Genomic DNA, 13,239 nt, shown 5'->3' with positions numbered 1-13,239 from the left:
CAAACCATCTTGCAATTTGTTTTATGATATTGATTACTTTTCAGTCAATATTGATAATTTCTTTTATTGCACTGCCATGGCTTTGCATAGCAAATTTGCTAAATAAAGCTCCTCATCCCCCGAGCGATGCAATCGATATGTGGTGGTAAAATGCGACATTTTTCTCCATAAATTGATGTCTGATGAAATTAATTTGCTTTATTAATTCATTTTGGCTTTTTGGAAGGCTGTGTTACGTGGGAGATATGATTATGACGACTGCAGGGAAGATGCAGAAATGGTTGGGAATTGTTAAAGAGGAAGATCAGCTGACAGGTATTCATGAAATTATGCTTGAATTTTGAGAAAAGTGTGTATGATTTATTTGGAGAGAAAAAGACAAAAAAGGAGAGAGGGGAAAGTATGAGTGAAAAAAAGAGTGAGGGAGACAGATAGATAGATAGATAGATAAATAGATGAATATATAAATAGGTAGATGTGACAAAATAAATCTGAAATTTGATGCTTATTTGCCAATCAAATGTTCATTCAAAGTTATTCAAATTTTTGACGTTCCCTACATCTCAATCAGGAGTAAAAGTCAATGATCAGAGGGCACATCCTCAGAAATTGCTATGATAACAATAGTCATGGTAATGTGTGATTTGTGATGATCAAATTGTTATGTACGGAAACAAGAAAAGAGAAAAAGAAGAAAAGAAAAAAGGTTAAAAGACAAAAGAAAAAAAATAAAGAAGAAAAAAAAAGGAGTAGAAGGAGAAGAAGAAGAAGAAGAAAGAGAAAAGCAAAAAAAAGGAAAGGAAAAATGAAAACACAAACACAGACAGAAAGATGAAGGAAAAAAGAAATTTAAAGAAAAGTATAAGAAGAAGAAAAGAGGTAAAGAAAAAGAAAAGAAAGACAAAAAAGGAGAAGAAAGAAAGAAAGAAAGGAAAAGTAAAGGAAAATAAGAGGAAAATGAAATAATAAAAAAAAAGAGAAACAAAATTGAGCAATACTATGATAATGTAACAATTAGAAAATGAGAATTAAGCGATGAGATAGGTAAATCGACAGAAAGATAGATAGATAGAGCACAGTACAGTAACAAAAAGTTGTAAAAAACATTCGACTATGGCTTTAGTTGTAAAACACTGGAAATCAGAATCCATGTCTATAAAGAATTTAAAATTCATCTTGATATTGATTGAGGTTTAGTAACCAGTCAAACTCTGCACTCAAATTTAAATCCTAAAACTTTATCGCAGTTTAAATAAATAATATATTAATTAATGCAGGATTTATATAGCCCATGTTTCCACCTTGTTAGGTTCTGAAGGCACTCCTAAATGTATATTACCCCGGCTAAGCCAATCTACTGATTTGGGTGCTCACAGCTTTTTTAGGAATTACTTCCTGCCAGTACCCATTTACCTCACCTGGGTTGAGTGCAGCACAATATGGATATTAATTGCATGATGAAGGAAAATACATGGCTAGGAATCAAACCTACGTCCCTCGGATTGAAAGATGAGAGTCTTAACCACTAGACCACGATGCCCCCAGTTTCATTAGCAAAGGATTTAAATCAAAAATCTATATTTTTTGTACTGCCCAGTCTTTTGATCCATTTACATCAGATACTCAATAATGCACATTCATACAAGGAATTATTTGAGATTTTATGAAAATAGAATGCACATACATTTAGACTTATAATGACACCATCAACTAACTTATTCAGGTAATTATCACTACTCCAAAAGAAAAATAAAATCCTTCAATGAACTGTTAATTTTTGATAGTTTTGTCACTGTTTAGCTTATTTATAATTGTATGATTTGCTTAATTTAGTACTTAGCTGTTGTCAAATGGAACCTTGTGGTCACTCTATGAAGCCTACATTGTAGATAGGAAGTTCAGATTTTGGTAGTAAAATAGTTACATGTGAATGAATTTTGTGTCAATGTGGTGTGCTTTTTTATAATCAGTTTTATTTCAGGGTAGACTACACTTGTAAGCGCTGAGAATCAGGTCCTGCTCCCTTGTGGCTGAACTTAATGTAGGCCTCCAAATTCTAGGTGCATAAGTATCACATTTACCAGTAATATTTGCGGGTAGTGATATATAAATAGAAATAAAGCAATAAAATTTTATGAGGGATAAAATGCATATCAATTTGCATGCATTAGCCATTGTCCATTAGGCATGCTGATGGCCCAGGGAATGATGCAAGAAAAATATCACAAAGCAGTTAGATTTACGTGAGTAATGGCTGCTTGGAATAATTTCATCCACATGAGGAATTTTTATGATAGCCATAGCAAATATATGTACAGTTGTGCAATAGCTGTGCAGAGAATATTATCGACACTTTAAAATGAAATGTAAACATGCAGATGGACAAATCAAATCAGATGATTTGTGTCAATTTCTCTTCTTGTATTTTAATGGAAAGGTTTGCACGGATGGAAATCAGTTACGGGGATGAAATTGATGGTGGTATGAGCAGTGTAATTAGGACCTTTACTTTTTGCTGAAGGATGTGTGCATATGAATGACAGAAGTAATGGTTAATTAAAGGTTAATTACTGATTTTGTTTACAAGGAAGAGACAGACGTGTAGACGCTTATGAAGAGAGGCAGAAATTATAATTAGACTGCATATGAGAAAAAGTGGGAGGGGTGAAAAAGAGAGAGAGAGAGTGTGGAAGGGAGAAATAATGAGAGAAAATAGAGATGAACTTTATACAATTGAAGTGGATAATGAAAGGTTAATGAATGTTATTTTGCAAAGTTTGGCACTCAGAAAGACGGACAAACACACATAGGCATGGGTGCATTAAATGACCACTGTATAGCCAAAATATTTTCTCTTTTAATACTTTCATGAATTTCAATGGGATTCCGCTGCTGTTCCTGGCCATCCCTACACATGAGTGCAAAGTTAAAATTATCGAAACTTAATATATGGATGGAAAAAAGGTGTTTTCTAGAGCAGAAGAATAAAAAAATTCCATTGATTTATGATAATGTTGGCTATTATTGTATGAAATCTAATCGATCATTTTTTTATCTCAGATTACTTTGAATAAGAATTTTAAATATTTTTCCCTACCTGAACGCTGAATATATTCTCATTCTGATATTGTTGCAGAAGATTACATGTTTATTTCTTCAGATTAAGTAAGACGCTGAATAACTAAATTCCCTTTAGTAGGTGTTTGCTCATATGTCAAAGTTATTGATTTTTAAAAAGTGTTTTCCCTTCTTTCTAAATTTATCACTGATTTCCAGGAATTCCAGACGATATACCAACAGTTCTTTCCCTACGGGGACCCTTCCAAGTTTGCAGGATTTGTCTTCAAGGTGTTCGACTCAAATAAGGTAACAATTTTTGTTTTACTTTGTATTATGAATATAATCTTTAATTCGATCTGCCAATCGATTTGAACTTTGGAAACAAATAATGCTTTATAGATCTATACAAACTGGAAGGGGAAGACTGCTTCTCCATTAAAATGATTTTGGATGAACGGAGAAATATCAAAATATGCTGAAAATATAATATTATTTGGATGTACAGTTTAAATGACAAATGTGTGTGTGTGTGTGTAATTTAGTTTTTTCAGTCGCGTAGCAATCGATATGATCATTTACGTGAAGGACAAGTCCACCCCAATGAAAATTGGATTTGAATAAAAAGAGAAAAATCCAACAAGGATAACACTGAAAATTTCATCAAAATCGGATGTAAAATAAGAAAGTAATGACATTTTAAAGTTTCGCTTAATTTCGCAAAACAGTTATATGCACATCTTGGTCGGTATGCAAATGAGGAAACTGATGACGTCATCCACTTACTATTTCTTTTGTATTTTATTATATGAAATATGAAATATTCTCATTTTCTCTTCATTGTCAAGTGAAAAAACAATTAATTCCTCACTGAACAATTGGAATTAGCATTGTGTAATATTATATAGTTCAGTCAAGTTGGTCTTTATTGTCAAATCTGTAAAAAATGAAACATTGTGTAATTCAAACAATGAAAAAAAAAAGAAATAGTGAGTGAGGGACATCATCAACTTTCTCATTTGCATGTCACTGAGATGTGCATATCACTGTTTTCTGAAAAATAAGCGAAAGTTCAAAATGTCATAACTTTCTTCTTTTACATCCGATTTTGATGAAATTTTAAGCGTTATGCTACATGTAGTTAATTTTTCTCTATTTATTCAAATCAACATTTTTCTGTGGTGGACTTGACCTTTAACGTCACCTTCTGAAAGATGTGACCAGCGCTCAAACCTCAATTTGTAACTTCCCCAAATAGCTTGAATTATAGCTTGAAATACAGGCGCATGCCACAACGCCCAGTTATCACATTTAAAAGTTATTTTAAATCTTATTTTCGCAAAACAGTTATATGCACAGCTTTTACGATATGTGCAAATTAGAGAGGTTATGTTGTTACAGTTTCACTATTTCTATTATCACTATCACTATAATAATAAGAACATACAAATATTTAACCCAAATACAAAAGAAATATTTAATGGATGACCGTTTTCTAATGCATTGCATGATTATAGCTGCAGGGTAGTGTATTAGATCACTGTCACTCCAAATTTTGGCCATTAGCAATAGAAAATGATTATAATTATTGAAGTATTATGTATTTAAACTTAAGATTCTGATTTTTGTCTTACCTGCATAGCAAACGAATTGCATACCATCGACCTATTAAGTCCATGGGCATACTGATGTTAATAAAATAAACTTTTGTGAATTCTTTTTTATATATAATTTTAAAACTAAATTTTTTTGAAGCTTGGTCATACACTTTATACCCAGATGACTGATCATTATCTTGAGCAATATAACAACCAATATTTCCCCCAATCTTATAATTTTGATCATTACTGCATCACAATATATGTTCCAATCTGATTTGTATTATGTAAGTAGATAGCAAAGGTAGGGAGGAATCTTGCTACTTCATGGGGCACAAGGAGAGTGTGTCACAAAGGGAAAAATACTGAGAACGCTGCTCCCTCAACCAATCACGTGCAAGGATATCAGTAGCTTGTAACAGTACATAGTGAAAAATCGTTGACGAATTGCTTTGCGCAAGGCCCCCCAGAACTGTGGCTCTGTCAAACAGATTTACGGCAATTAGTCGGGGATGAGTCTGTAAATCCGTTCTTCGCTCACCATGTTTCCTCCAGATCTCAAAACAATCCTTGTTAGAAAACTTGGTATCTTAGCTAAATCCAGTATCAATCATCCGCAGGTAATTTATTGTCTAAAAATAGCGGGAATAAAGAAATTACCCAGACTGATTTTCCTCTCTCTTTTCTTTTTGTATAACAACAATGTAATCAAATTTTGATCAATGTCTTGGCACGCGGATGCGAACTATCAATTTCATAAACACAGGTATTTGATTTCAAAAGATACATGTTATTGCATTGCAGTAAATTGCGGCATGATGATACATGTAGAAGACAAGGGAGACATTTTTTTTGCCAGGATACAGTTTTGGAGTCTCGCTTTTTAAAGGGGTTACTTAATGCTGAAAGTAAAATGATTTGACCAGGTAAAGAAAATCAGACAAACAAAACTCTGAGAATTTCATCAAAATCTGTCAAGGAATTATAAAATTATGACAATTGAAAGCTTTGCATTATTGCAGTGAAGCAGTTCTATGCATGTCTTCATGAATATTCAATGAACAAGGTGATGATGTCATATCCCCACTTGTTCTTTTGTATTCTATTGTATAAAATTAAATTTATTCAAATTTTGACCACAAAGAATGAAACGAAATTGGATTAACAACTGATGCATATGGAAGATAGATATTCATTGCTGGAACATATTTTGTTACAAAGAGGACATATCATGCACAGAAAACTGATATATGAAAATATGAAATAATTAGGATTCTAAACATGAGAAAAAGGAAAGTAGGTACCTGACATCATCAACCAAACTAATGAATATTCATGATGGCATGCATATATCTGCTTTCACAAAATATTGCTAAACTTCATAATTAAAAAAAAATGTTATTTGTTTACTGGGAATAATTAGTTGGTATTGGCTTAGCCCAGAAGGGAGTAACAGAGAAATAGATCACTTGCTTTTAGATCAATAATAAACCATCTTCAAACAATACGCACCAAATAGCTAGATCTACACATTGCCCTTCTCAATGCAAATGGCTTGAATAGGCTTCAACTTTATCTTTAAGTTGTCATTTGTTAATGAAGTTGTATTTGCCAGATGACTCCTTGGCTGGTTTACATTTCTCATTAGCTACGGACATCATGGAACGGGGACCGAATGGAATGTGACATCGTCAAGCGCTGATTTCATTCTGTCATCGTGGGGGCAGAGGTGGTAGGGCCCAAATACGACTCGGAGAAAATCATTATTTACCAAAATTGCATGATATTGAGGAATGGTTTAGGTTTAGGGGAGTATGTTTAGAAGACTACATCACAGAATTGCAGTGCCTGAAAACTTGAGATAGTACCATTTGTACAATTACAAGTTGTGAGAGAGCAAGAAGGTATCAAGTCTTTGTTCAAGTGATACCTGTTATTTTGTTGTGCCTCTCTGGCGCTTTAACTGATAATATTGCTTCAGAGGTCCTTGTGAGAGCGCGGGATATGTATTTTTTGAATGCTCCTTGACTATGTCATCCAGATGGGATACTCTATCCTCAAACATTACATCGATGTGAAGGAGTGGGGCTGTATAGGTTTCGAGCCATGCAGTGCAATGTACTTTCTTTTGCTTTTGATGGATGTGTGGTAGGATCTGATGTATCCGATGATAAATGCTCACGGTGGATGATGCGAAATCCAAATGTCTCTAGAAATAGGAATCATAATGAAAACCATAACAGCCTGGAGATAATAAGCAAGAATTGGTGGCTGTAATTATGGAAAGAAAAGAAAAATTAGAGAGAGAGGTGGGATGCGAATGACTGATAGAGTCTCACAGAGAAATAATAAGATAGTCAGACAGATAATGAGAGAGATAGAGAGAGAGGGGAGTGTTAGAATAAAAGGAAAAAAATATTTTTGGGATAGCTCACAATAGAATTCTTGATCATAGAATATCTGGTCTTTTTTAAAACAATTTCGCCTCTGCATCGTTGCAGAAATGCAGTGCAAATATGCGCTCTGCTTAATAGGGCATTCTTGCACCGACGCAATGACCTAGTACTAGTATTCTTTGTTTTCCTAGTCAGTCTGAAAGCACCTAGGAACAAGGTGGGCAGACAGACAAACAGCTGACAAGATGATTAATTATTAGAGAGAGAGAGAGAGAATAAAGAGAAAGAGAGAGAGAAAAACACCCAAACCTTAAGATAGCTTGATGAGACAGATATAGAATGCAGGTGTAGATAAAGAAGGATTCAGTGAAAGATATACAATTAGCAGGAAAAGGGGGGATAAGATGAGAAAGATAGGGATAGAGGGTTAAAGTAAGAATGCGTAGACATGGTAGAGAACAAGATAAAAGAACTTTGGAGGTGATGACAGCAAGGCAATTCCATAAAATGATCAACCTTTTTGTACCTCTGACCCACTTAATAAACTGATCAAGTCTTGGTCATTTAAAAGCATTACAGACTGTCAAAAGATCCAAAAATCAGAGACAGAAAACTTCACGAAGGTCCTACATTTGGGGGGCCGGACGCACATATTTTATGGCATTGCGCAGCAGTGAATCCAGGATTTCTTAGGGGGAGGGGCCCAATTTTTATTTAAAACACATTCTGATAAGTAAAAACCATTGTTAAAAGTGAATAAATTTCACTTTCTACTTTCTTTCATAAAATTGACATTCTACACCTCTGGATGAATGCCCTATTTAGAAAAAAAAAAAATTTGAGCGAAACTGAAAGATTGCTAGATTGAAAGAACTTAGTCACAACGAAAAGGAGATATCTAAGGTAGATATCGACGTATTGAAATGAAATACAAGTCATCCCAAGCAAAGTGAAGTGTGAAATTGACAATACCATTTGAAAAAGTATAATGCTACAAGAAACAGCAATGAAGGTATGTGCATTGCTTCTCAGTTCTCCCCAACCTGAAGCATGTGATGTCATTCTATGTCTAGAGGGTTGGGAATGCATAGGTTTGTATTTGTAGAAAAATTACTGTTTTATTTTGCAGGTTATATATTTGATTTCCTTCACAATAGTCTCACGGAAATAATTGTACACGTAACTCCTGGAAAACATTTCTTACTTTGATTGTGATGGAACCTATAGCTCTGGACTATTTTGGTCATGTTTTATATTTGCCCCAGATTTGGCGCAGCTATGTCCAACTCTATCTACATTCATATTGTAACAAGGTTTTGTGACATAAATCTTGTCCATAAAACTACGAGCCAGACATATTAATCACAAAGGCATGGTCACGATATATTAGTTTTCATCCATTGTTGTGCTTTATAGCTTAGGGTTCCGATTTATCAATTTCACTTTTTAGCTTCAGCTTGGGTCGTTAAAGGTTGATGATGAAAGAAATAGAAAAACAGAAAGAAAATCATGAGATAGAGGGGGAGAGAGAGAGGGGGGAGGAGGAAGATAGAGAGAGAAAGTGGGAGGAAGGGGGGGGGGGTGACCAATGACTAGTCTGCAGGCACAGACCCTGATTGAAACTTTGATCAGCAAGTGTGTCTCCACGCAAAGACTAGCACATACAAAACTTGCTGTTTCAATTCAGGGCCTTCAGTACACAAGGCATGAGTAGGCTGCACATTCAGACCCTTAACTCAAGTGAAGGATTTGCACAGCAGACTAACCAATGACCATGACAACCGTATAAACGAAGTGTTCCTCGAGGGCAGAAGCTGTGTTGGGCATCAAATAAAAAACACTCCACACCTTTATTTGCCATAAGCTAAATATCTAAGTTAGATATTGATACGCATCGGATCAGAGTGACATGTTGATAATGGGAAGAAGAAATGTGGATGAAATAAAGAGACAGAGGGGATAGAGAAAGATAGAGTGCGGAAGAGGGAGGAAACAAAGCCAGGGAGAGAGAAAAAAGGAGGAAGGGGGAGGGGGAGGTAGAGAAGGGGGTAAAGTAACAGAGAGATACATACAGATTGGGAAGGCCTAGGTAGAGGAATGAGATCTAGAAAGAAAGAAAGAAATAGAGAGGGAGAGGGGATGAGAACAGACAGGGGAATGGTTTAAGAAGGGATGGGGAGAGGAAGAGGGAGGGAAGAAAGAAAGAAGAGAGCGAGAGGAAAGAAGAGAGGGAGAAAGGAAGAAAGATAGAGATATACTGAAAGGAAAGAGAGGGAATTGATTCTAGGAAGAAGGGAGGGAGATCAAGAAAGAAAGAAGGAATTTAATGGAGGGGGAAGAAGGAAGAGAGAAAGAAAAAGGGGGAGAGGAAAGTGACCACCACTGTGAAATAATAAAGAAGTGGTCCCCCCAGGGCATCCAACAGCTTGTAGTGACCACTCTATACCACTGGCATTTATCTAAAGTAGATATTGACACATTGGAATGACATGTTTATATTCATGGCTCGCCTGTGTCAACATATCAATTAGCACTCTGAACAAATAAAAATAAAGCTTTGGTTTATCGACAGCTGAGAGCGAGAAAGATGTATGCCTCAACTAACCTCTGAATAGAGTGGCTCTGAATGGAACACATTTTCTCTGGTCATAACATGTAAACCACAGTGCCATTATTGTTTGAAGAGCTTGCCAGGTAATAGCTACTGTCTGTAAACTGTGACACATTCTGTATTTTTCAATCTTATGTAATAACAAAAAGCCAAACCCAGTCAGGTCAGCTTCAAGTTAATATTTCAAAAAATATTTTTGATAAACTGACAATGAAACTCTACACAAGTTTGATATAGAATGAGGAATTGAGAAAAATTTGATTAAAAAAATATTTTGACTTGATCATATCATCAACCGAATTTAAGAGTTAACACCCTTTAGTTGTTACAACTCAAGATGGATCCCTTGAAATCAAATAAAAAACTTTACCAAAACATATGAAAAAGAATATTATAAAAATGAACAGACTTAGATTTAAGCATTATAGAGAGAAATGTGTGTAATTGTTGGGGATAAAAAGAAGTCTTAAGGCTGGTACTCAACAAAAATTAAAGGACAAAATCCTGCTTGGATGTTCCCTATATTTCTATGATTAGTTTTATTCAAGTAGTAAGCAGATAAATGTCAGAGGCAGGATAGTGTAGGACATATTTCAAGCCCCGGGATAATTATAAGAATGGATTAGAATGAAAAGCTGAGTGAAAGCCGTTTCTGATTGAGAAATATATTAGCAGCTTCGGGCCTGCTTTATAAATTAAAGCCTGTATTAATTTTCAATTCCCATGCATTTAAATAGAGGTGCACATGGATATTTTGTAGGTATTTGTGATAATAGATATTTGCATTTGATGAAGAATTGAAAGATATCAGGAAAAGAATGTAATATTCATTGGATGGATGGGCATTTAATTTAAATGTATTTTGAGAATCTTTATAGTACAAAACATACCTCTTTCCATGATTCATTTTGACTACTGCTGAAAAATGAATCTTGGATTTTGCATTAACGATAATAAAAAAAAAGGCATCCATGTACTCCCTTAATATTTGTAAAAAAAAGCAATGATATTTTACCTTCATTTAAAGAGAGCAATTCTTTGCCATGCTGCCCCTTCATGGTAATACCACCTCATATTCTTCTACACTCGTGTTTAAATCCACCTTGAAAACATACTTATCAAAAAAATATTTTGAATGAGTTAGTGCTGCGATTGCCAGCAATTTTCTTGCTCTTTTAGCTTTTTCTGTCTTCATCAGAGAGTGTATAGGGAAGCATTTGGCATTGATATGCGCTATATAAGCATGTTGATATGAAAAAAAATGCTCATTTGTGCCCCTTTAAGGCTGATTATCAGGAAATGATACTGTTCTTTGCAAAAGCTTGTGCATCAGGTATAAAGTAGAGCAGGAACATATACATGTACTGTATGTGGGTCAAATAGATAATGTAGCATATTAAAAGAGCCCTGGTAAGATTGCCAATGCCACAAATGCATTACTGTAGAAGAATATCACCAGGGTCAAAGTGTCAATGTGAAAGCCCATTCTTATGTCTAGGGAAATGTGCCACCAACAGAGAGTATGATTACATTGTATATCCTTTCAGGCTGTGTCACCAATGATTATAAGTCCAGGGTCTATCCAATCAATCGTAGCTCTATGGAAATCCATCAGTGTCATAATTTTTTTCTATAGGAAATTTGCACAATGTCCTTTGTAAACAAAGAGAAGCGCAGTGAATTTTCAAGAAAAAAATGAATGCATGAATATACATCATAGCTAGAAAATATTTTGAACAAACATGAATAATACATGTTGATGTTGCTGGCCGTCCATAGTTGCGATTGATCGGATCAATCGTAACTCTTTATAAGACGGGGCCCATATTCCAATCTGGCTTATTTTTGTGGGTTTTTTTTAAGCACATGTACAACAATAAAGATGTCGCTGATAGTTTAATAACTCTTTCCTGGACCTTTTTAAAAATTAATTTGCTAATGTATATTTCATTATGAATTTGCAAATTTGGATGAAATTGATTTATAAAATGGAGAGGTATGTTTTGTGATATTTAACTGTTTCTTTTTCTTTTTGGAGAAGAGTGCACTGCAACATGTAGCTTCTTTCGTTTGTTTTTATATATCCAATCATACAGTAAATGTAAACTTTTGATTTTAGTCTCCAGACTTTTTTGTGTATTGTTTTAATGGAATCTGATTGAATTGAAAATTGAGAACATAGACCCCAATAGAGATACCAGTTTTTCATCGTTTATACAAATTTCTGAACTAAACTGGAAAATTTGATTATGTTTCTATTGGATTTCTTGTAGTAATAGGGATTTAAATTAAAGGAGAATGAAACTCTTGGAGCAAGTTAGCTTTTGTGAAAGCAGAAAAATCAAAGAATAAGATCAACAAAAGTTTGAGTAAAATAGGACTAGCAATAGAAGAGTCATGAGCATTTGAATGTTGAGATCACTAATGCTATGGAGATCCTCCTATTGGCAATGCGACCAAGATCTATGATGTCACAGATGAACAACTCTCCCCTTTTGGACACTGAAAATATACCCCAAAACATCTCTTTTTGCTCATTCTAATCATATGACAAACGATTCATCAATGATATAATGTTGTGAAACCTCTGTACTTGTCCTCTCATAAAGAGAACACCTCACCTTGTGATAGATTCTATAAAAGTGAGAATATAAGTGAAATAAGTACTAAAGCAATGAGGGAGTTGTACGTGTGTGACATCACAGATCTTGGTCGCATTGCCAATGGGAGGATCTACATGGCATTAGTGATCTCAATATTCAAATGCTCATAACTTTCTTATTATTCATTCAATCTTCCTCAAACTTTCAACAATATGTTTCTTTGATTTTTCTCTTTGATATGGATTCAGCTGGTTTCAAGGGTTTCATTCTCCTTTAAACTCATTTGTTGTGATCCTGTGATGTCTAACATTATGCCCAATATCTTCATTTCGTCACTCTACAAAAGTTTAAATTTTGAAACTATATAGGTTTCTGTGTATACTGTATTTTCATGAAGGCACTACCAAAGTAACCGTGCAACGTTTGGTGAAAATAGCATGGACTTCAAGTTCATTGTAACAGTGAAACGTCTTTTGATCGAGAGACTATGGCCAAGGGGGAAAGGAGAGCTGAAGTGTATGTGCTGTTAACACATTCATGCATTGTTTCAAAATAATTATTCTGGTAGCTTTTAATTGGTTTCAAACTGCTGAGCCTTGAAAAGTAAATGACTCAATAGGTGGTTTCAGACAGCCTCGAAGTTCTGATCAGGTAATTTACTCCCATCAGAAAATACCAGGTAATTTTGAGAGTGTGAAAACAAATTATCTGCAATCTCCCTGAAAGAAAATACCCATTAAATAGTAGGTACTTGTCAAAATTACAAGAACTTTCGCGGTGATTTTCCAAGGTTGCAGGTATTTCTGCAACGTGAAGGCAAATTACAGGAAGTTTTAGCCCCGCACTCAGTTGGGTGTGGGTGCCATTGGTGGCTGCCGAGCTAGCGATTTTGAATCTCGCGCCTTGCTTGTTTATCAGACCATAGTGCGCATGCTCGTAAATTCAGGAACTTATCACAAGTTTATACATCTCTA

The 13,239-nt window shown here is 34.8% G+C and overlaps 1 protein-coding gene across 1 annotated transcript in view; it reads left to right on the top strand.

Moving 5' to 3' along the window:
* Positions 1-2,447: 2,447 nt before the first annotated feature.
* Positions 2,448-13,239, top strand: part of LOC129277479 (neuronal calcium sensor 1-like) — a 34,252-nt gene continuing 23,460 nt past the window's right edge. Inside the window, exons 1-2 of the mRNA XM_054913649.2 lie at positions 2,448-2,492; positions 3,277-3,366. Coding sequence (XP_054769624.2) covers positions 2,448-2,492; positions 3,277-3,366 — 135 coding nt within the window. The remainder of the gene's footprint in view (positions 2,493-3,276; positions 3,367-13,239) is intronic.

Source organism: Lytechinus pictus, chromosome 15, assembly GCF_037042905.1.
Source record: "Lytechinus pictus isolate F3 Inbred chromosome 15, Lp3.0, whole genome shotgun sequence".
NCBI lineage: Eukaryota > Metazoa > Echinodermata > Echinoidea > Temnopleuroida > Toxopneustidae > Lytechinus > Lytechinus pictus.
The sequence above is the reverse complement of the archived record's forward strand: the minus strand, read 5'-3'. Positions and strand labels throughout refer to the sequence as shown.